General features: G+C 54.1%; 2 protein-coding genes across 2 annotated transcripts in view; both read left to right on the top strand.

The window, feature by feature from the left end:
- On the top strand, nt 1-20,935 carry SCAF1 (SR-related CTD associated factor 1). Its single transcript, XM_058822719.1, is given in 12 exon segments — nt 1-173; nt 3,574-3,718; nt 5,589-5,634; nt 6,405-6,477; nt 7,901-7,956; nt 10,770-10,894; nt 11,842-14,745; nt 14,748-15,033; nt 16,801-16,883; nt 17,442-17,639; nt 19,313-19,441; nt 20,513-20,935. Coding segments are annotated over 12 exon segments (4,635 nt in total). The 3' UTR covers nt 20,930-20,935.
- Nucleotides 20,936-22,128: 1,193 nt separating this feature from the next.
- MYBPC2 (myosin binding protein C2) overlaps nt 22,129-25,854 on the top strand; it is a 40,437-nt gene continuing 36,711 nt past the window's right edge. Inside the window, exon 1 of the mRNA XM_058822793.1 lies at nt 22,129-22,173. Coding sequence (XP_058678776.1) covers nt 22,155-22,173 — 19 coding nt within the window. The 5' untranslated portion in view covers nt 22,129-22,154. The remainder of the gene's footprint in view (nt 22,174-25,854) is intronic.

The following is a 25,854-nucleotide window of genomic DNA, read 5'->3' as shown; positions in this document are numbered from 1 at the left end:
ATGGAGGCGCGGTTACATCGTGGAGGCGTGGCCACGCTGGCGGCGTCGCCCGGCAACGGCGCGCGGCGCGGGTCCTCCCACCCGGTGGGCGGCGCTACCCGTCATGCACCGCGCGGCCACGCCCCCCAGCGGAGGGAGCGGAGGAGCCGCGGTAAAATGGCGGCCGGGCCCGGGTGGGGGTCGGGGGGATTTGGGGCGGATTTGGGGGGTCCTGAGGGGGTCCGGAATGGGGACGGGGGCCGTGAGGGGAAGTTCGGGGTGGGGAGAAAGGAGAAAAGGGGGTTCGGGGGGGTTTGGGGCGGGAACGGCGGCGTTTGGGGGGGATTCGGGGGGCGGGCGTCGGCGGGGGGAGATGGGGAGGGGGCGTGAGGGGAGGAGGGAGCTGAGGGGAATTGAGGGGGATTTGGGGAATATTGAGGGGGTTTGGGGGAGATTGAGGGGATTTGGGGAATATTGAGGGGGTTTGGGGGACATTGAGGGGATTTGGGGAATATTGAGGGGGTTTGGGGGACATTGAAGGGGTTTGGGGTGGGATTTGGGAATTTGAGGGGGTTTGGGGGAGATTGAGGGGATTTGGGGTGAGATTTGGGGGATTTGAGGGGATTTGGGGAATATTGAGGGGGTTTGGGGGAGATTTGGGGGATTTGGGGAATATTGAGGGGGTTTGGGGGAGATTTGGGGGATTTGGGGTGGGATTTGGGGTTTTGGGCAATATTGAGGGGATTTGGGGGAGATTTGGGGGATTTGGGGAATATTGAGGGGGTTTCGGGTGGGATTTGGGGCCGAAAAGGGGGGATTAGGGGGACGTTGTGGGGATTTGGGGTGGTTTGGGGGAGATTGAGGGGATTTGGGGGAGATTGAGGCAATTTGGGGAATATTGAGGGGGTTTGGGGGAGATTGAGGGGAGATTTGGGAAATATTGAGGGGATTTGGGGTGGGATTTGGGAATTTGGGGAATATTGAGGGGGTTTAGGGTGGGATTGTGGGATTTGGGGAATATTGAGGGGGTTTGGGGGATTTTTGAGGGGGTTTGGGGGAGATTTGGGGAATATTGAAGGGATTTGGGGTTTTGGGGATGGATTTGGGCTTTGGGGGAATATTGGGGGGGTTTGGGGTGGATGAGGGAATTGGGGTAAGAAAAGGAGGATTTGGGGTGCAGGGAGGGGATTTGGGGGTTCTAGAATGGATTTGGGGTGAAATGAGGAATTTGGGGTAAGAAAAGAAGGATTTGGGGTGGGATTGGGAATTTTGGGGGTTCTGGGAGGAATTTGGGGTAAGAAAAGAAGGATTTGGGGTGGGATGGGGGATTTTGGGTTTCGGGAGGGATTCGGGGGAAGAAAATTTAAGATTTTTGGGGTTCTAGGAGGGATTTGGGGGTAGAAAAAGAGGATTTGGGGGTTTTAGAAGGGGTTTGGGGTCAAAGAGGAGATTTGGGGTGAGGGGAGGCGTTTGGGGATTTGGGAAATCAGGATTTGGGGGGAAATTGAGGAATTTGGGGTAAAAGTGAGGAACAAAGGTGGGATTTGGGGTGGGGTTTTGTAAAAGGAGGAGAATTCTGGAGCAAGAGTTGAAGATTTTGGGGAGAAATTGAGGAGAAATTGAGGATTTTGGGGGTTTAAATGGGAACTGAGGTGGAATTTGGGATATTTAGGGGGGATTTAGGACAAGGAAGAAAATTTTGGGGTGGGAATTGAGGATTTTGGGGGGAAATTCAGAATTTTGGGGTAGAAATGGGGACTGAGGTGGGATTTGGGACATTTGGGGGGATTTAGAAGAGGGAGGAGAATTTTAGGATTGGGATGTTGGGGTGGGAATTAAAAATTTTAGGGTAAAAATGGGAACTGAGGTGGAATTTGGAACAGAATTGAGGGAATTTGAGGTGAGAATTCAGTACAGGAAGAAGAATTTTAGGGCAAAACTTGAGATTTTGAGACAAAAAAGGAGAATTTAGGCTGGGAAAATTTTGGGAATTCGACCACAGGGAGAAATTGGGGTAGAAAAATCCAATTTTGGGTACCAAATCCCATTTTTAGGGTACAAATTCTCAACTTAGGGGTACAAAATCCCAATTTTGGATACTAAACCCCAGTTTGGGGCTACACAATCCCAATTTGGGGGTCCAAAATCCCAATTTGGGGTCCAAACCCTCAATTTGGGGTCCAAAATCCCAATTTGGGGTCCAAAATCTCAATTTTGAGGTACAAAATGCCAATTTTGAGGTGCAAAATCCCAATTTGGGGTACAAATTCCCATTTTTTAGGGTACAAACCCCCAATTTCAGGTGGAGAATCTGAATTTTGGGGTACAAAATGCCAATTTTGGGGTACAACCCCCAATTTTTTGATACTAAATCCCAATTTTGGGGTACAAATTCCTATTTTTGGGGTACAAACCCCATTTTTGGGGTACAAATTCCCATTTTTGGGGTCCCAGACCCCAATTTTGGGGTACAAACCCCAATTTTGGGGTACAACCCCCCAGTTTTGGGGTACGAAACCCCAGTTTTGGGGTACAAATTCCCAATTTTGGGGTCCTAGACCCGAATTTTGGGGTACAAATTCCCAATTTTGGGGTACCAACCCCCATTTTTGGGGTACAGAATCCCATTTTTGGGGTACCAAATCCATTTTTGTGGTACCAGATGCCATTTTTGGGGTACCAGACCCCAATTTTGGGGTACAAACCCCCAATTTTGGGGTACAGAATCCCATTTTTGGGGTACCAAATCCATTTTTGGGGTACCAGACCCCATTTTTGGGTTACAAAATCCCAATTTTGGGGTACAAACCCCCAATTTTGGGGTACAAATTCCCAATTTTGGGGTACAAACCCCCAATTTTGGGGTCCCAGACCCCATTTTTGGGGTCCCAGACCCCAATTTTGGGGTACAAACCCCAATTTTGGGGTACAATCCCCCAGTTTTGAGGTACCAAACACCAATTTTGGGGTACAAACCCCCAATTTTGGGGTACAGAATCCCATTTTTGGGGTCTCAGATGCCATTTTTGGGGTACCAAACCCCAATTTTGGGGTACAAACCCCCAATTTTGGGGCACAGAATCCCATTTTTGGGGTACCAAATCCATTTTTGGGGTAGCAGACTCCATTTTTGGGGTACAAAATCCCAATTTTGGGGTACCAATTCCCAATTTTGGGGTACCAATTCCCAATGTTTGGGTCCCAAACCCCAATTTTGGGGTCCCAGACCCCAATTTTGGGGTACAAATTCCCAATTTTAGGGTGCAACCCCCCAATTTTGGGGTACAGAATCCCAATTTTGGGGTCCCAGACCCCAATTTTGGGGTACAAATTCCCAATTTTGGTGTATAAAATCCCATTTTTGGGTGCCAAACCCCAATTTTGGGTTACAAACCCCCATTTTTGGGGTACAGAATCCCATTTTTGGGTCCCAGACCCCAATTTTGGGGTGCAACCCCCCAGTTTTGGGGTCCCAAACCCCAATTTTGGGGTACCAATCCCCATTTTGCGGTCTCAGACCCCAATTTTGGGTACCAAACCCCAGTTTTGGGGTGCAGCCCCCAGATTTGGGGTCCCAAGTGCTTTCCCTTGCAGGCCGTCGGCGCCCATGGAGGAGGAGGAGAAGCCCCCGCGGGGGGGGGAGGAGCCGGCGGGGCCGGGCGAGGACGGCGGGGGAGGGGCGGCCCCGGGAGCCCCCCCCGAGCAGGACGGGAGCCTGGGGGGCGGCCAGGGGTTACTGGTGAGACTGGGATGGACTGGGATGGACTGGGATGGCCTGGGAATGGACTGGGATGGACTGGGATGGACTGGGATGGACTGGGATGGACTGGGATGGACTGGGAGGGACTGGGATATACTGGGATGGACTGGGATGGACTGGGATATACTGGGAATGGACTGGGATGGACTGGGAATGGACTGGGAGGGACTGGGAATGGACTGGGAATGGACTGGGATGGACTGGGATGGACTGGGAGGGACTGGGATGGACTGGGATATACTGGGAATGGACTGGGATATACTGGGAATGGACTGGGATGGACTGGGAATGGACTGGGATGGACTGGGAATGGACTGGGAATGGACTGGGATGGACTGGGATGGACTGGGATGGACTGGGAATGGACTGGGAATGGACTGGGATGGACTGGGATGGACTGGGATGGACTGGGATGGACTGGGATGGCCTGGGAATGGACTGGGATGGACTGGGAATGGACTGGGAATGGACTGGGATGGACTGGGAATGGACTGGGAATGGACTGGGATGGACTGGGAATGGACTGGGATGGACTGGGATATACTGGGATGGACTGGGATGGACTGGGATATACTGGGAATGGACTGGGATGGACTGGGAATGGACTGGGATATACTGGGATGGACTGGGATGGCCTGGGAATGGACTGGGAATGGACTGGGATAGACTGGGATGGACTGGGAATGGACTGGGATGGACTGGGATATACTGGGATATACTGGGAATGGACTGGGATGGACTGGGAATGGACTGGGATGGACTGGGATATACTGGGATATACTGGGATATACTGGGATGGACTGGGAATGGACTGGGATGGACTGGGATATACTGGGATGGACTGGGAATGGACTGGGATGGACTGGGATATACTGGGATATACTGGGATGGACTGGGAATGGACTGGGATATACTGGGATATACTGGGATATACTGGGATGGACTGGGATATACTGGGAATGGACTGGGGGGCAGCCAGGGGCTACTGGTGAGACTGGGATATACTGGGATATACTGGGAGGGACTGGGGGGAGCCTGGGGGGCGGCCAGGGGCTGCTGGTGAGACTGGGATGGACTGGGAATGGACTGGGAATGGACTGGGAATGGACTGGGAATGGACTGGGAATGGACTGGGGGGCGGCCAGGGGCTACTGGTGAGACTGGGATATACTGGGATATACTGGGATATACTGGGATGGACTGGGATGGACTGGTGAGACTCGGATATACTGGGATGGACTGGGATAAACTGGGCTATACTGGGCTGTACTGGGCTGTACTGGGCTGTATTGGGCTGTATTGGGCTGTACTGGGCTATACTGGGCTGTACTGGGCTGTACTGGGCTGTACTGGGCTGTACTGGGCTATACTGGGCTGTACTGGGCTGTACTGGGCTGTACTGGGCTGTACTGGGCTGTACTGGGCTGTACTGGGCTATACTGGGCTGTACTGGGCTGTACTGGGCTGTACTGGGAGGGACTGGGGGCAGCCTGGGGGGCAGCCTGGGGCTGCTGGTGAGACTGGGAGGGGCCGGGGGGGAGGTCGGGGTGGTTTGGGGTATTTTGGGTTATTTTTGGGCTATTTTGGGTTATTTTGAGGTATTTTGGGTTATTTTTGGGTATTTTGGGCTATTTTGGGTTATTTTTGGGTATTTTGGGCTATTTTGGGTTATTTTGGGGGTATTTTGGGTTATTTTTGGGTATTTTGGGTTATTTTGGGGGTATTTTGGGTTATTTTTGGGTATTTTGGGTTATTTTGGGGGTATTTTGGGTTATTTTTGGGCTATTTTGGGGGTTTTGGGATATTTTGGGCCCCCCCCAATGGGTTTGGTGTCTCCCCTCCCCCACAGAAGGCCCTGCAGCGCCTGCTCAGCGGCGCCCTCACCTGGGGACAAGGTGAGAGGGGACACACAGGGTCAGCGGGGGGGTCACAGCGTCACCTGGGTCACCTGGGGCTGTTCATTGTCACCTGGGGGGGGTCACAGCGTCACCTGGGTCACCTGGGGCTGTTCATTGTCACCTGGGGGGGGTCACAGCGTCACCTGGGTCACCTGGGGCTGTTCATTGTCACCTGCGGGGTCACAGCGTCACCTGGGTCACCTGGGGCTGTTCATTGTCACCTGCGGGGTCACAGCGTCACCTGGGTCACCTGGGGGGTCACAGTGTCACCTGGGTCACCTGGGGCTGTTCATTGTCACCTGGGGGGGGTCACAGCGTCACCTGGGTCACCTGGGGGGGGTCACAGCGTCACCTGGGTCACCTGGGGCTGTTCATTGTCACCTGGGGGGGACACGGTGTCACCTGGGGGGAGGGGCAGTGTCACCTGGGTCGCCTGGGGGGGGCAGTGTCACCTGGGGGGTTCCGAATGTCACCTGTGTCACCTGGGGGTTGTTCACTGTCACCTGGGGACAAGGTGAGAGGGGACACACAGTGTCACCTGGGTCACCTGGGGGGACGCAATGTCACCTGGGGGGTATCCTGTGTCACCTGGGGGGTCTCCCAATGTCACCTGGGTCACCTGGGGGTGTCCCAGTGTCACCTGGGCGGGCCTGATGTCACCCTGTGTCACCTGAGGGGGGTCCCCGATGTCCCCTGGGTGTCCCCTGGGTGTCCCCTGGGTGTCCCCAATGTCCCCATTGTCACCACTGTCCCCTGTGTGTCCCCAGAGCCCCCCCTGAAGCCCCCCCGGCAGCGCTGGTGTTGGGGACCCCGGCCTGAGGGCGGCCCGGTGAGTGACCAGTGCAGAGCAGTGCACACCAGTGCACACCAGTGCACACCAGTGCAGAGCAGTGCACACCAGTGCAGAGCAGTGCACACCAGTGCACACCAGTGCACACCAGTGCAGAGCAGTGCACACCAGTGCAGAGCAGTGCACACCAGTGCACACCAGTGCACACCAGTGCACACCAGTGCAGAGCAGTGCACACCAGTGCACACCAGTGCACACCAGTGCAGAGCAGTGCACACCAGTGCACACCAGTGCACACCAGTGCAGAGCAGTGCACACCAGTGCACACCAGTGCACACCAGTCAGTGACCAGTGCACACCAGTGCACACCAGTGCACACCAGTCAGTGACCAGTGCACACCAGTGCACACCAGTCAGTGACCAGTGCACACCAGTTCCCCTCCCAGTCCATCCCAGTTGCTCCCAGTCCAGCCTGGTCACTCCAGGTCCATCCCAGTCCATCCCAGTATATCCCAGTTTATCCCCTTCCCATCCCGGTCTATCCCAGTCCCCTCCCAGTCGTTCCCAGTATATCCCAGTTCACTCTGAAGTCCCCCCAGTCCCTCCCAGTCCCATCCCAATCCCCTCCCAGTACCCCCCAGTCCCTCCCAGTATAAACCGGTTCCCTCCCAGTCCCTCCCAGTATATCCCAGTCCATCCCAGTCCATCCCAATCCCCTCCCAGTACCCCCCAGTCCCTCCCAGTCCCTCCCAGTCCCTCCCAGTCTCTCCCAGTCCCTCCCAGTCTATCCCAGTATATCCCAGTCCCTCCCAGTATATCCCAGTCTCTCCCAGTATATCCCAGTATATCCCAGTCCCTCCAAGTTCCTCCCAGTCCTTCTTAGTTCCCTCCTGGTTCCCTCCCAGTCCCCCCCAGTCCCTTCCCAGTCCCTCCCAGTATATCCCAGTTCACTCCAGTATATCCCAGTCCATCCCAGTCACATCCCAGTGCCCTTCCCAGTCCATCCCGGTCCTTCCCAGTATACCCAGTTCACTTTGCAGTCCCTCCCAGTTCACTCCCAGTATAACCCAGCATATCCCAGTCCCTCCCAATCCCCATCCCAGTCCATCCCAGTCTCTCCCAGTATATCCCAGTCCATCCCAGTGCCCTCCCAGTTTTTACCAGTTTCATGCCAGCCCCTCCCAGTCCCTCCCAGTCCATCCCAGTTCCTCCCAGTACATCTCAGTTCACTCCAAGTCACCTCCCAGTTTATCCCAGTCCATCCCAGTCCAGCCCAGTCCATCCCAGTCCCTCCCAGTATATCCCAGTCCCTCCCAGTCCCTCCCAGTCCCTCCCAGTATATCCCAGTATATCCCAGTATATCCCAGCCCCTCCCAGTATATCCCAGTATATCCCAGCCCCTCCCAGTCCCTCCCAGTATATCCCAGTATATCCCAGTTTATCCCAGTCTGTGCTGACGCCGTTTCCCCCCAGGTTTGGGAGCCCATGGGGGGCCCGGGGGGGGCCCTGGAGCAGCTGCAGCTCAGCAGGTGAGGGGGGGGGGGGGGGGGAACCCCAAAATGGGGAGGGGACCCCGAAATTGGGGAGGGGAATCCCAAAAATGGGAGGGGAAACCAAAAAAATTGGGGGGGGTCCAAAATGCGGGGGGGGGGGGGGGGGGGGGGGGGGGAATTCCCAGAAATGGGGAGGGGACCCCGAAATTGGGGAGGGGAATCCCAAAAATTGAGGGGGGGGGGATCCCAAAAATGGGGAGGGGACCCCGAAATTGGGGAGAGGGGAATCCCAAAAATTGAGGGGGAGGGGAATCCCAAAAATGGGAGGGGAAACCAAAAAAATTGGGGGGGGGGTCCAAAATGCGGGGGGGGGGAATTCCCAGAAATGGGAAGGGGACCCAAAAATGGGGGGACCCCCCAAAACTTGAGGGGGGGGGGACTCCAAAAACTGGGGGAGGGGTTCCAAAAATTGGGGGGGGAATCCCCCAAATAATTTGGGGGGGGGGATACCCCAAAAATTGGGGGGAGGGAACCCAAAAATGGGGAGGGGAACCCAAAAATGGGGAGGGGAAACCAAAAATGGGGGGAGAGCCCAAAAATTGGGGGGAAAGACCCAAAAATGGGGGGAAGGGACCCCAAAAAATGGGAGGGGGATCAAACAAGGGGGGACCCCAAAAATGGGGAGAGGGACCCCAGAAATTTGGGGGGAGAAGTCAGAATATTGGGGGGAGGGGGATCCCAAAAATTGGGGAGACTCAAAGTGTAAATTTTGGGGGGGACCCCCAAAAATTCGGGGGGACCCTAAAGTTGGGGAGAGACACCCCAAAAATTGGAGGGAGAACCCAGAAAATTGAGGGGATTCCGAAGTTAGGGGCGACCCTAAAATGGAAAGGGAACGCCCTAAAAATCGGGGGACCCCAAAAATTGGGGAGTGGGACCCCAAAAAAATGTGAGGGGGATCCAAAAAATGGGGGAGGGATCAAAAAATTGGGGGGGGGTTCTCAAAAATGGAGAGGGACCCCAAAAACTGCAGGGTTTCATTTTTGGGGTTCAGGGAATCCCCCAAACCCTGGGGTGCCTTTCTGGGATTACAGGGGGGTGTTGGGGCCCCTTTTTGGGGTACAAGGCTCCATTTTTGGGGTTCAGGACTCCAGTTTTGGGCTCCATCTTTGGGGCCAGGGCTCCATTTTTGGGGTTCGGGGGGAAGTTTCTATGTCCCTTTTTGGGGTTCAGGGAATTCCCAGGATCCCAGTGTCCCTTTTTGGGGTTCAGGGCTCCCTCTTGGGCTCCATTTTTGGGGTTCAGGGCCCTATTTTTGGGGCTCAGGGCTCCATTTTTGGGGTTAATTTCTCAATTTTTGGGGTTCATTTCTCCATTTTTGGGGATCAGGGCTCCATTTTGGGCTCAGTGTTTGGGGTTCAGGGGGGGTTTTGGGGTCCATGCCTCCATTTTTGGGATTCATTTCTCCACTTTTGGGGTTCATTTCTCCATTTTTGGGGTCCATTTCTCCATTTTTGGTGCCCATTTCTCCATTTTTGGGGTCCATTTCTCCATTTTGGGGTCCATTTCTCCATTTTTGGGGTCCATTGTTCCATTTTTGGGGTCCATTTCTCCATTTTGGGGCTCAGGGCTCCATTTTGGGCTCAGTGTTTGGTGTTCATTTCTCCATTTTTGGGTTCATTTCTCCATTTTTGGGGTCCATTGTTCCATTTTTGGGGTTCATTTCTCCATTTTGGGCTCAGTGTTTGGGGTTCAGGGGTGTTTTTGGGGTCCATTTCTCCATTTTTGGGGTCCATGGTTCCATTTTTGGGGCTCAGGGGATTCTGGGGTCCGTCTTTGGGGTCCATGGCTCCATTTTTGGGGTAAATTTTTGGTGTTCAGGGCTCCATTTTGGGGTTCATTTCTCCATGTTTGGGGTTCATTTCTCCATTTTGGGCTCAGTGTTTGGGGTCCATGGGGGTTTTTGGGGTCCATGGCTCCATTTTGGGGTTCATTTCTCCATTTTGGGCTCAGTGTTTGGGGTTCATTTCTCCATTTTTGTTGTCCATTTCTCCATTTTTGGGGTCCATTGTTCCATTTTTGGGGCTCAGTGTTTGGGGTCCATGGCTCCATTTTTGGGGCCCATTGTTCCATTTTTGGGGTCCATTTCTCCATTTTTGGGGTCCGTTGTTCCATTTTTGGGGTTCATTTCTCCATTTTGGGCTCAGTGTTTGGGGTTCATTTCTCCATTTTTGGTGTCCATGGTTCCATTTTTGGGGTCCATTTCTCCATTTTTGGGGTCAATTTTTGGCGTTCAAGGCTCCATTTTGGGGTTCATTTCTCCATTTTTGGGGCTCAGGGCTCCATTTTGGGCTCAGTGTTTGGGGTCCATGGCTCCATTTTTGGGGTGCATTTCTCCACTTTTGGGGCTCAGTGTTTGGGGTTCAGGGGGGGTTTTTGGGGTCCATGGTTCCATTTTTGGGGTCCATTTCTCCATTTTTGGGGCTCAGTGTTTGGGGTCCATGGGGGTTTTTGGGGTCCATTTCTCCATTTTTGGGGTCAATTTTTGGCGTTCAAGGCTCCATTTTGGGGTTCATTTCTCCATTTTTGGGGCTCAGGGCTCCATTTTGGGCTCAGTGTTTGGGGTCCATGGCTCCATTTTTGGGGTGCATTTCTCCACTTTTGGGGCTCAGTGTTTGGGGTTCAGGGGGGGTTTTTGGGGTCCATGGTTCCATTTTTGGGGTCCATTTCTCCATTTTTGGGGTCCATGGTTCCATTTTTGGGGTTCATTTCTCCATTTTGGGCTCAGTGTTTGGGGTCCATGGCTCCATTTTTGGGGTGCATTTCTCCACTTTTGGGGCTCCCCGCAGCGAGGGCTCCCCCCCGGACGAGGAGCTGGAGTTGGTGGCCGAGGTTCGCGTGGCCGATCTGGGGGGGCTGGCGGCCGCCTCGGGGCTCCTGCGCAGGGAGCGGCCCTGGAGCGCCCCCAAAGCAGGTGGGGAGGGGTTCGGGGCGAATTCAGGGGGATTTGGGGATTTTTGGGGTGATTCGGGTGCGTTTTGGGGGCGTTTTGGGGGAATTTCCAGGTGGTTTTGGGAGGGTTCGGGGGTATTTTGGGGGGCAATTTGAGGGGATTTGGGGGGGTTCTGAAGAGGTTTGGGAGGGTTTGAGGGGATTTGGGGGGTATTTTGGGGGTATTTTAGGGGATTTTGGGAGTATTTTAGGGGATTTTGGGGGTATTTTAGGGGATTTTGGGGGTATTTTAGGGGATTTTGGGAGGGTTTGAGGGGATTTTGGGGGTATATTAGGGGATTTGGGGGGTATTTTAGGGGATTTTGGGAGTATTTTAGGGGATTTGGGGGGTATTTTAGAGGATTTGGGGGGTATTTTAGGGGATTTTGGGGGTATTTTAGAGGATTTTGGGGGTATTTTAGGGGATTTTGGGGAGATTTTGGGAGTATTTTAGGGGATTTGCGGGGTATTTTAGGGGATTTTGGGAGTATTTTAGGGGATTTGGGGGGTATTTTGGGGAGTTTTGTGCTGATTTTGGGGGGGGGATCTTTATGGGATTTTGGCTGGAAATGGGATATTTTGATGGGATCTTTATAGGATTTAGGGTGGAAATGGGATATTTTGATGGGATCTTTATGGGATTTTGGCTGGAAATGGGATATTTTGATGGGATCTTTATAGGATTTAGGGTGGAAACGGGAAATTCAGGCTGGAAGTTTTGAATTTAGATAGAAACGGGATTTGTTGGCTGGAAACGTGGAGTTTGGGTGAAAACTGGGTTTTTCGGGGGCAGCTGTACAGCACTTAGGGTGGGAACGGGACGTTTGGGCTGGAAGTGTGGTATTTAAGCAGAAATGTGATTTTTTTTTTTTTTTTTGGTGGCATCTTCCCGCGCCCCCCGACCGCTCCTGTGTGTCCGTGTCCCCCCAGGCCGCCTGCCCGGCTGCTCCTCCCGCCGCTGGCGCGTGCCCGGGGGTCCCCCCTGCCCCCCCCCCCGGGACCCCCCCGGCCCCTCCCCTCCCCCACCGGACCCGCCGCGCCCCTCCCCCCACGCCGGGCCGGCCCCGCCGCCCCCGGGGGCCCCGAGCGGCCGCTCCGGGCGGGGGGACCCCGGCGGGACCCCCGCAGCAACCGCAGCAGCAGCAGCAGCAGCCCCCGCCCCAAAGCCGCGACGAGCCCGGCCGCACCCACCCGCCCGAAAAGGCCGATTCTTCCTCATCCTCCTCATCCTCGTCATCCTCCTCCTCCTCGTCCTCCTCCTCCTCCCGCTCTTCCTCCTCGTCCGCCTCCTCTTCCTCGGCCGCCCCCGGGCCCGGCTCGGCCCGGCCCCGCTCGCCGTCCCTGGATATTTATGATCCGTTCCACCCCACGGACGAGGAGAACCCGGCGCTGGGGGCAGCGGCAGCAGGAGGAGGAGGAGGAGGAGGAGGAGGAGGAGCCCCCCCGGATTTTGGTTATCCTGGCGCCGCCTCCTCTTCCTCGCCCGGCAAGGAGGCCGAAGGGCGGCAGGACCAGAAGTACGACCCCTTCGACCCCACGGGCTCCAACCCCAGCTCGTCGCGCAGCAGCCCCAGCCCCGAGGAGGAGGAGGAGGAGGAAGAGGAGGAGGAGGAGGAGGAGGAAGAGGAGGAGGAGGATGAGGAGGAGGATGAAGAGGAGGAGGAGGAAGAGGCACCGGCGCTGCTGCCGGACGTGTCCCACAGCATCAGCCGCATCTCGGAGACCTTGGCCGGCATCTACGACGACAACAGCCTGAGCCAGGACTTCGAGAAGGATCCGGAACCCCCAAAAACGCCCCCGAACCCCCCCGGCGCCGACTCCACCTTGCCCGAGGAGGAGGATGAGGACGAAGACGAGGAGGAGGAGGACGAGGAGGAGCGCGAGGAAGGCTCCGAGCCGCGCCGCGCCGCGCCCGAGCCGCGCCGCCGCGTCTTCGTGGTGGATCTGGGCGGCAAAGGCCGCGCCGAGAGCGAGGCGCACCCCAAGTTCGACGGCAAGCTCTCCTTGGAGGTGGTGACGCCCGGGAACCCCAAAGCGCCCCAAAACCCCACGGCGGCAGCGGCGCCGCAAGCCCGCGGCGCCACCCCGAAACCGGCGCGGCACCGCGGGCGCCGCGAGTGGGGCACGCCGGGCGACTCGGAGATCGAGGAGGGGGAGATCGTGCAGCCGGAGGAGGAGAGGTTCAGCCCGCTGAGGATTTTCCGCGGCGGCGCCGGAGGCGGCGGAGGAGGCGGAGGAGGCGGCGGAGGCGCCGCCAACGCCGGCGCCGCCCGAGGCCGCGCTCCGGAGCCGCGAGCGCCGCGTCTCCCCGAGGGCGGCGACGATTTTCTGTCGCTCCACGCCGATTCCGACGAAGAAGCCGATTTCGGCGCCGAGTCCCAGCCGGATCCGCGTTGGAAAAGCGGCAACGGCGCCGGCGGCGGCGGCGGCGGCTCGGACCTGAGGAGGAAAATCCTCAGCCAGCGCCGGCTCCGCGCTCCGCCGTCGCCGCGTTCGCCGTCGGCCGCGTCCCGGAAAAAATCCAAGCGGTCCCGGGAACGCGGCGGCTCCGGCGGCGCCTGGGCGGGCGCCAAGAAGGCTCCGGAGCCGGCGCCCAAGTCCAAGGAGCGGCACCGGCGCCGCGGGTCGCGGTCGCGGTCGCGCCGGCGCTCGTGGTCGCGGCGCTCGCGCTCCCGGGAGAAGCGGCGGCGGCGGCGCTCGGGCAGCTCCGGGCGCTCGCGGCACAAGGAGAAGCACCGCGGCGAGAAGAAGAAGAAGAAGCAGCGCTCGAGGTCCCGGGAGCGCCGCGGCTCGCGGAGAGGGGACGGCGGGGACGGCAAGGCGGCGGAGAAGGGAGAGGCGTCGCGGCGGCGCGTGGTGCCGCCCTCGGTGCAGGAGCTGAACGACTCGGATCTGTTCGCCATCAAGAGAACCATCACGGTGAGCCGGCGCGCCGCCACGCCGGAGCCGAAGCGGGAGGTGCTCTACGATTCCGAAGGGTTGAGCTTCGAGGGCTTCTCCGACCGCGAGCACGCCGAGTTCCCGGCGAGGAAAACCGAGGTGAGAGCGGCGGCGGAAACGGGGAAAAAGGAGAAGGAGAGGAAACGGAGCCGCCCCGAGGAGAGGCCGGCGGGGAGGGAGAAATACAAGAAAAAATTCAAGGATTACGCCGAGCCCGCCGCGGCCGAGAGCGGGAAAAGCAAAGAGAAGCAACGGGAGAAAAGCAGGAAAGGGAAAACGGGCGGCGGGCACAAGGAGGGCGCGGAGGCGGCGGCGCCCAAAGCGGCCGCGGCGCTGCCCAGGAAGGTGAAGCTGCAGTCCAAGGTGTCGGTGCTGATCCGCGAGGGCGTCAGCTCCACCACCACCGGCACCGGCACGGCCAAGGACGGCGGAGGAGGCGGCGGCACCGGCGGCACCGGCGCCGGGATCGGGGTGAAATTCGCCCGCGACGCCGAGAGCCGCGCGGCGTTCCTGAAATCCGAGGAAAAAGCGGAAAAAGCGACGCCCAAAAACGACGGGGGGCAAGCCCGCGATGGCGGCGCGAAACCCCGCAAGGTGAAACCCCCCAAGATCAAGGGGGGCGTGAAGAAAGTCAAGGTCAAGGCCAAGGGCGAGGCGAGGAAGAAGAGGAAGACCAAGGTGAAGAGCGGCGGCGGCGGCGCGCTCAAGAAATCCAAAGCCGACAGCCAGAGCGCCGCCACCCCCCCGCTCCGTTTGCCCCCCAAACCCGACCCCGCCTGGTCGGGCTCCGAAAAATCCGCCGCGGGAACCCCGAAACCTCCGAGCCCCCCCGTCGCCGGCCGCCGCCGTCACCCCCAAATCCGCCGCGGGCGCCGCGGCCGCGCCGGCCCGAGCGGGAGCTGACGCCGGACTCGCAGACGGTGGGACAGCAGCTGCAAGACCCCCGACGTGTCCTTCCTGCCCGAGGAGGGGGCCGGGGCGGCGCCCCCGGGGCCGGGCACCGAGGGCACGGGGGCCGGGGGAGCCCCCCGGAGGGGGACCCCGAGGCCGACAGCCGGAGCGAGGGCAAGGAGGAGCCGGGCAGAGCGGCCGCGGCGGCGGCGGGGACGGCGGGGACGGCGCCGCCGGGGCCGTGGAGCCTGCAGGGCGGCGTGGACTGCGCCACCAGCGGCGTGCTGGCACGTACGTGGCGCTTTTGGGGGATTTCGGGGGATCCCCAAGTTTTTAGGGGGGTTTTGGGGGGTTTTGGGGTGGTTTTGATGGGGTTTCGGGAGGTTTTTGGGGATATGGAGCCTGCAGGGCGGCGTGGACTGCGCCACCAGCGGCGTGCTGGCACGTACGTGGCGCTTTTGGGGGGATTTCGGGGCATTTTGGGGTGTCCCCAAGTTTTTAGGGGGGTTTTGGGGTGGTTTTGATGGGGTTTCGGGAGGTTTTTGGGGGTATGGAGCCTGCAGGGCGGCATGGACTGCGCCACCAGCGGCGTGCTGGCACGGACGTGGCGCTTTTGGGGGGATTTCAGGGGGATTTTGGGGTGTCCCCCAAGTTTTTAGGGGGGTTTTGGGGGGTTTTGGGGTGGTTTTGATGGGGTTTCAGGAGGTTTTTGGGGATATGGAGCCTGCAGGGCGGTGTGGACTGCGCCCCCAGCGGCGTGCTGGCACGGACGTGGCGCTTTTGGGGGGATTTCGGGGCATTTTGGGGTGTCCCGATGTTTTTTAGGGGGGTTTCTGGGGTGGTTTTGATGGGTTTTGGGGGGGGTTTCAGGGGGTTTTTTGGGGGTATGGAGCCTGCAGGGCGGTGTGGACTGCGCCCCCAGCGGCGTGCTGGCACGGACGTGGCGCTTTTGGGGGATCCCCAAGTTTTTTAGGGGGGTTTTGGGGTGGTTTTAGGGTGTATTGATGGTTTTTGGGGTGGTTTTAGGGTGTATTGATGGTTTTTGGGGTGGTTTTATGGTGTATTGATGGTTTTGGGGGGGGTTTTGTGGGAGGTTTTGAGGGGTTTGGGGTGTCCTGACATTTCTGGGGATGTTTTTGGGGGTTGTGGTGGCACATGGGTGACACTTTTGGGGAGGTTTTTGAGGGGTTTTGGTGTGTCCCGATGTTTTTGGGGCAGTTTTGGGGTGGTTTTGGGGTGTCCTGATGGTTTTTGGGGGGTTGTGGTGGCAGGCAGGTGACACTTTTGGGGATCTTTTGGGGACGTTTTAGGGGAGGTTTTTTGGGGGTTGTGGTGGCACATGGGTGACATTTTTAGGGACGTTTTGGGGACATTTTGGGGACATTTTTGGGGACATTTTTGGGGTGTTCCTCGGTGGTTAATGGGGCGTTTTTGGGGTGTTGTGGTGGCACACGGGTGACATTTTTAGGGACGTTTTGGGGACATTTTGGGGACATTTTTGGGGACATTTTTGGGGTGTTCCTCGGTGGTTAATGGGGTGTTTTTGGGGTGTTGTGGTGGCACATGGGTGACATTTTTGGGGACATTTTGGGGTGTCCCCATGGTGTTTAATGGGGTGTTTTTGGGGGGTTGTGGTGGCACACGGGTGACATTTTTAGGGATGTTTTTGGGGACATTTTGGGGACATTTTGGGGTGTCCCTCGGTGGTTAATGGGGCGTTTTTGGGGTGTTGTGGTGGCACACGGGTGACATTTTTAGGGACGTTTTTGGGGACATTTTTGGGGTGTCCCCATGGTGTTTAGTGGGGTGTTTTTGGGGGGTTGTGTTGGCACATGGGGGACATTTCTGGGGACATTTTGGGGACATTTTTGGGGTGTCCCTCGGTGGGTAAGGTGGCGTTTTGGGGCTGTTGTGGTGGCACACGGGTGACCATTTTTGGGTATGTTTTTGCGGGATTTTGGTGGCACATAGGTGACGTTTTTGGGGACATTTTTGGGGACATTTTGGGGTGTCCCTCGGTGGTTAACGCGGCGTTTTTGGGGTGTCCCCTCCCGGCAGTGACGGCGCTGCTGTTCAAGATGGAGGAGGCCAACCTGGCCAGCAGGGCCAAGGCACAGGAGCTGATCCAGGCCACCAACCAGGTGGGGGACACCGGGGGGGGACACGGGGAGGGGACACCGGGGGGGACACGGGGACCCCTAAACTGGGGGGGATACGAGAAGGGGACATGGGGGGACACCGAGGGGACACGGGGAGGGGACGCTGGGGGGGACGTGGGGACATGGGATGGACACCAGGAGGGACATTGGGGGGGACACCAGGGGGGACTCTCAGAGTGGGGGGGACACAGGGACCCCTAAATTGGGGGGGCGACGCTGAGGGGGACATGGGGACATAGTGGGGGGACACCAGGGGTGGGACGTGGGGACACCCAAACCAGGAGGGGACGTGGGGGAGGGGACGTGGGAACCCCCAAACTGGAGGGGGCATGAGAAGGGGACACTGGGGACACCCAGGGTGGGGGGACATTGGGGGGGGGGACGGGGGGACACTGGAGGGGACATGGGGACACCCAGAGTGGGGGGGACATTGGGGGGGGGGGGACAAGGGGACACTGGAGGGGGACAACCCCTCCCCAAAATTTCCAACGTTTTTTAATTTAATTTTATTTTATTTTGTTTTGTTTTTATTTTCTGCAGATCCTGAGCCACAGCAAGGCCGCCCCTCCCCCCCTGGGCCCCCCCCAGGCCCCCCCCCGGGGCCCCCCCGGGCCCCCCCCCGGTGCCCCCCCCCGTACCTGCTGCCCCTCGGGGGGGGGAGGGGCGGCCCCGGCGCCCCCAGCGGCCGGGCTGGGCGGGGACAGGAGGGACAGCGAGGGCCGGGGGGACAGTGACAAGGTGAGGGGGGGACACTGGGGACACTGGGGACACTGGGGACACTGGGGACAGTGACAGGGTGAGGGGACACTGGGGACACTGGGGGGAATGGGGACAGTGACAAGGTGAGGGGGGGACACTGGGGGGAATGGGGACACTGGGGACAGTGACAAGGTGAGGGGGGGGACACTGGGGGGAATGGGGACACTGGGGACAGTGACAGGGTGAGGGGACACTGGGGACACTGGGGACAGTGACAAGGTGAGGGGGGGGACACTGGGGGGAATGGGGACACTGGGGACAGTGACAAGGTGAGGGGGGGGACACTGGGGACACTGGGGGGAATGGGGACAGTGACAAGGTGAGGGGACACTGGGGACACTGGGGACAGTGACAAGGTGAGGGGGGGACACTGGGGACACTGGGGACACTGGGGACAGTGACAAGGTGAGGGGACACTGGGGGGAATGGGGACAGTGACAGGATGAGGGGACATTGGGGACACTGGGGACAGGGACAAGGTGAGGGGGGGACACTGGGGACACTGGGGACAGTGACAAGGTGAGGGGACACTGGGGACACTGGGGACACTGGGGACAGGGACAAGGTGAGGGGGGGGACACTGGGGACACTGGGGGACACTGGGGACAGTGACAAGGTGAGGGGACACTGGGGACATTGGGGACACTGGGGACAGTGACAAGGTGAGGGGGGGACACTGGGGACACTGGGGGGACACTGGGGACAGTGACAAGGTGAGGGGACACTGGGGACATTGGGGGGAATGGGGACAGTGACAAGGTGAGGGGACACTGGGGAGACTGGGGACAGTGACAGGGTGAGGGGACATTGGGGACACTGGGGACATTGGGGACAGTGACAGGGTGAGGGGGACACTGGGGACATTGGGGGGAATGGGGACAGTGACAAGGTGAGGGGACACTGGGGGGAATGGGGACAGTGACAGGATGAGGGGACATTGGGGACACTGGGGACACTGGGGACAGGGACAAGGTGAGGGGACATTGGGGACACTGGGGACAGTGACAAGGTGAGGGGACACTGGGGACAGTGACAGGGTGAGGGGACACTGGGGGGAATGGGGACAGTGACAAGGTGAGGGGGGGGACACTGGGGACAATGGGGACAATGGGGACAGTGACAAGGTGAGGGGACACTGGGGGGAATGGGGACATTGAAGGAGTTGGGGACAGGAGGGACAGTGATGGGAGAGGGGACAGTGACAAGGTGAGGGGACATTGGGGACACTGGGGACATCGAGGGACATTTGGGGGATGTGGGGGGTTGGGGACATTGGGGGGACAGTGACAAGGCACGGGACAGTGGGGGGGGGGGTTGGGGACACTGAGGGGACATTGGGGGGGACAGTGACAAGGTACAGGGACATCGGGGACATCGGGGGCAGGTTGGGGGCTCTGGGGACATGGTGGGCATTGGGGACATTGGGGACATTGGGGACACTCGAGGGACATCGGGGACATTGGGGACATGGGGACACTCGAGGGACATCGGGGACATTGGGTGGCTTGGGGACATTGGTACGTGAGGACATTGGGGGGGTTTGAGGACATTGGGGACACGCTGGGGGATGTGACCAGGACAGTGACCTTTGGTGACCTTTGGTGACCTTTGGTGGCCTTTGGTGACCTTTGGTGTCCCCGGTGTCCCCTCAGTACCTGAAGAAGCTGCACACGCAGGAGCGGGCGGTGGAGGAGGTCAAGTTGGCCATCAAACCCTTCTACCAACGCAAGGACATCACCAAGGACGAGTACAAGGACATCCTGCGCAAGGCCGTGCACAAGGTACCCCCAGAACGGGAAAATCCCCCCAAAAAACCCCCCAAAATAAAAAAAATCCCAAAAAAATCCCCAAAAAAATCCCCTTAAAAATCCCCCAAAAAATCCTCCAAAACCCCAAGGCTGAGTACAAGGACATCCTGCGCAAGGCCGTGCACAAGGTACCCCCAAAACGGGAAAATCCCCCCCCAAAAAACCCCCAAAATAAAAAAAAATCCCCCAAAAAATCCCCTTAAAAATCCCAAAAAAACCCACCAAAAAATCCCCAAAAAATCCCAAAAAAAATCCCCAAAAAATCCCCTTAAAAATCCCCAAAAAAATCCCAAAAAAATCCCCTTAAAAATCCCCAAAAAATCCCCCAAAAAAATCCCAAAAAAATCCCCTTAAAAATACCCAAAAAATCCCTCCAAAATTCAAAATAACCTCCAAAAAATTCCTCCAAAATTATAAATAACCTCCAAAAAATCCTTCCAAAATTAAAAATAACCTCCAAAAAATCCCTCCGAAATTATAAATAACACCCAAAAAATCCCTCCAAAATTATAAATAACCTCCAAAAAATTCCTCCAAAATTATAAATAACACCCAAAAAATCCCTCCAAAATTATAAATAACACCCAAAAAATCCCTCCAAAAAATTCCTCCAAAATTATAAATAACACCCAAAAAATCCCTCCAAAATTATAAATAACACCCAAAAATCCTTCCAGAATTAAAAATAACCTCCAAAAAATCCCTCCAAAATTAAAAATAACCTCCAAAAAATTCCTCCAAAATTATAAATAACACCCAAAAAATCCCTCCAAAATTATAAATACCACCCAAAAAATCCCTCCAAAATTCAAAATAACCTCCAAAAAATCCCTCCAAAATTATAAATACCACCCAAAAAATCCCTCCAAAATTCAAAATAACCTCTAAAAAATCCCCAAAAACCCCTGAAAAGTCCTCCAAAAATCCCCAAAAAATCCCTAGAAACCCCCCAAACCCCCCCCAGAAAATCCCCCAAAATGCCCCGGACCCCCCAGAACCCCCAAAATTGGAATTTTTAACCCAAATTTCCCGTTCTGGCCCCAGATCTGCCACAGCCGCAGCGGGGAGATCAACCCGGTCAAGGTGAACAACCTGGTGTGCGCCTACGTGCAGCGCTACAAGTACTTCCGGAAACGGCGCCGCGCGGGGGGGGCCGCCCCTCCCCCCGACAACCCCACCCCCCCCCAGAACCCCCCACCCCCCCAAAAGGAGCTCGGGCCCAACCCCCCCCCCCGCCCTGCCCCTCCCCCCGCTGTAAATAACCCCCAGATCGCCGCAGAAATCCCCAAAAAATGGAATAATCCAAAGCGACCCCCCCCCAAGGAATGGAATGGTTCGGTCCGGTTGGGCTTTTTTGGCCTTTGTGGGATTTTTTTGGTTTTTTTTGACCCCGAATTTTGGTCCCTCCCCGAGCCCTGCGCGGTCCCAGAGCCCCAAAAATTGGGGGATAAACGAGGTTAGACACGAGAGAGGCTGTGCTGGTTTTATTTGGGGAAAAAACCCCGAAAAATGGGGAAAAATGGCTGGGAAATGCGAAAATTTGGGGTGGAAATGGCAAAAAAATTGGGGGGAAAGTTGAAAATTCTGGGTGGAAAATGTGAAAAAATTGGGGGGAAATGTGAAAATTTGGGGTGGAAATCCTGAAATATTGAGGGGAAATTTGAAAAAATTTGGGGGAAATAGAAAAAATCGGGGGGATTTTGAAAAATTTGGGGTGGAAATTTCCAAATTTGGGGTGGAAATGCCAAAAAATTGGGGGAAAATCCTGGAAAATGGGGGGGGAAACCTTGAAAAATTGGGGGGTAAATGGAAAAATTGGGGGTAAATGGAAAAATTGGGGGTAAATGGAAAAAAATTGATGGAAATTGGAAAAATTGAGGGGAAATATGAACCAATTTGGGGTGGAACTAAAAAAATGGGGAGGAATTCCTAAAATATTGGGAGGAAATCCCAAAATTGGGTGGGAAATTGGAGAACTTGGCGTGGAAATGCCAAAAAACTGGGGGGAAATAAAAACATTGCGGGGAAATTTGAAAAAATTTGGGGGAAATTTGAAAAAATTGGGGTAGAAACGTGAGAAAATGGAGTGGAGATCCTAAAAATGGAGTGAAGAATAAAAAATTTGGCGTGGAAATCCCAAAAGTTGGGGTTGAAATGCCCAAACATTGAGTGGAAATTTCAAAAATTGAGTGGAAAACTCCAACAATTGGAAAAAAACCAAAAAATTGGGGTGGAAATTGCAAAATTTCCGTCGGAAATCCCAAAAGCCGCGGCCGGAATGTTCCATCGGGCTCCCTGCGGGAGGGGGACGGGGCCGGAACGTTCCATTGGAATCAATGAGGGAGGGGAGAGACAGGAATCACCCCCCCACAAGGGGGCGTGGCCTAATGGGGGATTACATCATATGGGCGTGGCCTAATGAGGGATTACATCATGCGGACCTGGTTTGACGTAGGCGTGGTCTAACGGGGATTACATCATATGGGCGTGGCCTAATGAGGGATTACATCATGCGGACGTGTTTGATGTGGGCGTGGCTTAATGGGGATTACATCATCTGGGCGTGGTCTAATGGGGCGTGGCAGGGTGGGCGTGGCCTGTGTGGGCGTGGCCGGGTTTTCCCGCGTTTTAAGCGGCTCCCGGGGGGGGTTGGGGGCACTCGGGGCCCCCCCGCGCCGCCGCCGCCATGCCCGAGGCCAAGGCCGGTAATTAACGGGTTAATTAATTAATTAATGCCTTCATTAACCCCCGGAATTCTGTTAATTAGCATTATTTTATTTTTATTAATTGATTAATTTATTTCTTTAATTAAATGATTTAATTTAATTTAATTTAATTTATTAGTAGGTGTTAAGTAATTATCAGGGTAATTAACTCGCTTGGGTGTAATTAATTTAATTAGTTGATTTTATTTTATTTTATTTTATTTCATTTCATTTTTGTATTTAATTAATTAATGGTCCTTAATTATCAGGGTAATTAACTCGCTGGGGGGGTAATTAATTTAATGAGTTATTTAAAAAATTCATTTTATTTTATTAACTTAAAAAATTATTTTATTTTATTTTAGTATTTTATTTTATTTTATTTCTTTTATATTTGAACATTTAATTTAATTTATTATTTTATTTCTTGAATTGCAGGTGTTATTTAATTATAGGGATAATTAATTCCATTAATTTCATTTCATTCCTTGAAATTTTTTAAATTTTTACATTTATTGATTTATTTATTTATTTGGTTTGGAATTTTTTGGAAATTTTTCAAATTTTTTGGAATTTTAAAAATTAATTAAGTTGAATTAATTAATTATCAGGGGAATTAGGCATTTAAATTAAATCTTTGGGGCAATTTTGGGCTGAAAAATGAAAATTTTTGAGGTGTAAAATTTGAATTTTGGGGGCAATTTTGGGGTGAAAAATGGGAATTTTTAGGGTGCTGAAATGGGAATTTTTTTTTGGTGAAAAATGTGAATTTTGGGCCAATTTTAGGGTATAAAAATGCAAATTTTCGGTGCAGTTTCGGGGTGAAAAATGTGAATTTTTTGGGTTTAAAACGTGAATTTTTGGGGTGTAAACCACAAATTTTTGGGGGGGTTAAAATTCGATTTTTGAGGAAAAGTTTTGGAGTAAAAATGCAAATTTTGGGGTGCAAAATGCGATTTTTGGAGGTGTTTTTGGGGTGAAGAATGCAAATTTTTGGGTGTAAAATCCGATTATTTGGGGGCGATTGTGGGATGAAAAATTGGAATAATACGAATTTAAAATGCAAATTTTGAGGGTGATTTTGGGGTGCAAAATGCGATTTTTTGGGGTGTAATAATGTGAATTTGGGGGTTTCTTGGGGGTGATTTTAGGGTTCAAAATGGGAATTTTTGGGGTGAATTTTGGGTGTAAAAATGCAAAATTTTTGGGTGATTTTGGGCTGAAAAATTGGAATTTCTGGGGTGATTTTGATCTGTGAAGTGCTAATTCTGGGGGTGATTTTGGGGTGCAAAAATGGGAAATTTGGGGGCGTAAAATGAAAATTTTGAGGAGGATTTTAGGGTGAAAAAATGCAATTTTTGGGGTGTAATAATGAGAATTTTGGGGGTGATTTTGGGGTACAAAAATTCAATTTTTAGGAGCAATTTTGGGGTGCAAAAATTTGAATTTTGAGGACGATTTTTGTGGGTAAAATGGAAATTTTGAGGGTGATTTTGGTGTGTAAAAATGCGAAATTTTGGGGTGATTTGGGGCTGAAAAATTGGGATTTTTGGGGCTTAAAAATGTGAATTTTGGGGGTGATTTTAGGGTGTAAAAATGCGATTTTGGGGGTGATTTCAAGGGTGAAAAATCTGAATTTTGGGGGGTGATTTTGGGGTGAATTTAGGGTGTAAAATGTGAATTCCTGGTTGTAAAAATGCGATTTTTTTTGAGGAGAAAAATGGGAATTTGGGGATGATTTTGGGGTGATAAATGCGATTTTTTGGGCTGTAGAATGGGAGGTTTTGGGGGTGATTTTTGGGTGTAAAATGCGAATTTTGAGGGTGATTTTGGGCTGAAAAAATGCGATTTTGGGGGGTAATTTTGGGGTTTAAAAATGGGAATTTTTGGGGTGATTTTTAGCTGTAAAATGCAATTTTATGGGGTTAAAAATTGGGGATTTTGGGGTGCATAAATGTGAATTTTGGACGGAGTTGGAGGTGCAAAAATGTGAATTTTCGGGGTGATTTTGGGATATAAAATAGGAATTTTGGGGGGTTGAAAATGCGATTTTTTGGGGTGATTTTGGGGTGCAAAATGCGATTTTTTTGGGGGGTGAAAAATTGCGAATTTTTGGGGTGGTTTTAGGGTGTAAAAATGGGATTTTTTGGGGTGAAAAAAGCAGATTTTTGGGGTGATTTTAGGGTGTAAAAATGGGATTTTTTGGGGTGAAAAAAGCGGATTTTTGGGGTGGTTTTAGGGTGTAAAAATGGGATTTTTTGGGGTGAAAAAAGCGGATTTTTGGGGTGATTTTAGGGTGTAAAAATGGGATTTTTTGGGGTGAAAAAAGCGGATTTTTGGGGTGATTTTAGGGTGTAAAAATGGGATTTTTTGGGGTGAAAAAAGCGAATTTTTGGGGTGATTTTAGGGTGTAAAAATGGGATTTTTTGGGGTGAAAAAAGCGGATTTTTGGGGTGGTTTTAGGGTGTAAAAATGGGATTTTTTGGGGTGAAAAAAGCGGATTTTTGGGGTGATTTTAGGGTGTAAAAATGGGATTTTTTGGGGTGAAAAAAGCGGATTTTTGGGGTGGTTTTAGGGTGTAAAAATGGGATTTTTTGGGGTGAAAAAAGCGGATTTTTGGCGCAATTGCCGCGCGGGGGGAGGGGCGGGCGGCGCTGACTCGGCGGTTCCGGTGTCACCGGGGGGGGGGAGGGGACGGGAGGTGACACCTGAGCCCCCCCACAGGTGGCGCCTCCGAAACGGGGGGGGGAGGGGACAGACGGGGACGGGTGACACAAACGGGGGGGGGAGGGGACAATTTTGGGGGGGTTGGGACAATTTTGGGGGTGACAATTTAGGGGGCGTTGGGACAGTTTTGGGGTGACATTTTGGGGTGGGTGACAATTTTGGGGTGGGTGACAATTTTGGGGTTGGCACAGTTTTGGGGTGACAATTTTGGGGTGGGTGACAATTTTTGGGGTGACAATTTGGGGTGACATTTTGGGGGGTTGGGACAATTTTGGGGGTGACAATTTAGGGGGGTTGGCACAGTTTTGGGGGTGACAGTTTTGGGGGTGACAATTTTGGGGTTGGCACAGTTTTGGGGTGACATTTTGTAGGGGTTGTGACAATTTTGGGGGTGACATTTTGGGGGGATTGGCACAGTTTGGGGGTGACAATTTTGGGGGGGTTGGCACAGTTTTGGGGTGACATTTTGGGGGCGTTGTGACAATTTTGGGGGGTGACAATTTTGGGGTTGGCACAGTTTTGGGGCGACATTTTGTGGGGGTTGTGACAATTTTGGGGGTGACAATTTTGGGGTTGGCACAGTTTTGGGGTGACATTTGGGGGGTTGGCACAGTTTTGGGGTGACATTTAGGGGGGTTGGCACAGTTTTGGGGTGACATTTTGGGGGGGTTGTGACAATTTTTGGGGTGACATTTTTGAGGGGGTTGTGACAATTTTTGGGGTGACAATTTTGGGGTTGGCACAGTTTTGGGGTGACATTTTGGGGGCGTTGTGACAATTTTTGGGGTGACATTTTTGAGGGGGTTGTGACAATTTTTGGGGGTGACAATTTTTGGGGTTGGCACAGTTTTGGGGCGACATTAAATTTTAATTATTTTAATTTTAATTTTTTAATGTTTTAATGTTTTAATTTTAATTTGCTTTGAGGGGGCGGTGGGACTCGCGGTCCCCGTG

The sequence above is a fragment of the Ammospiza caudacuta genome, chromosome 34, assembly GCF_027887145.1.
Source record: "Ammospiza caudacuta isolate bAmmCau1 chromosome 34, bAmmCau1.pri, whole genome shotgun sequence".
In the NCBI taxonomy this organism is placed as follows: Eukaryota; Metazoa; Chordata; class Aves; order Passeriformes; family Passerellidae; genus Ammospiza; species Ammospiza caudacuta.
Note: the sequence above shows the minus strand (reverse complement) of the source record. Positions and strands in the feature narration are given on the sequence as shown.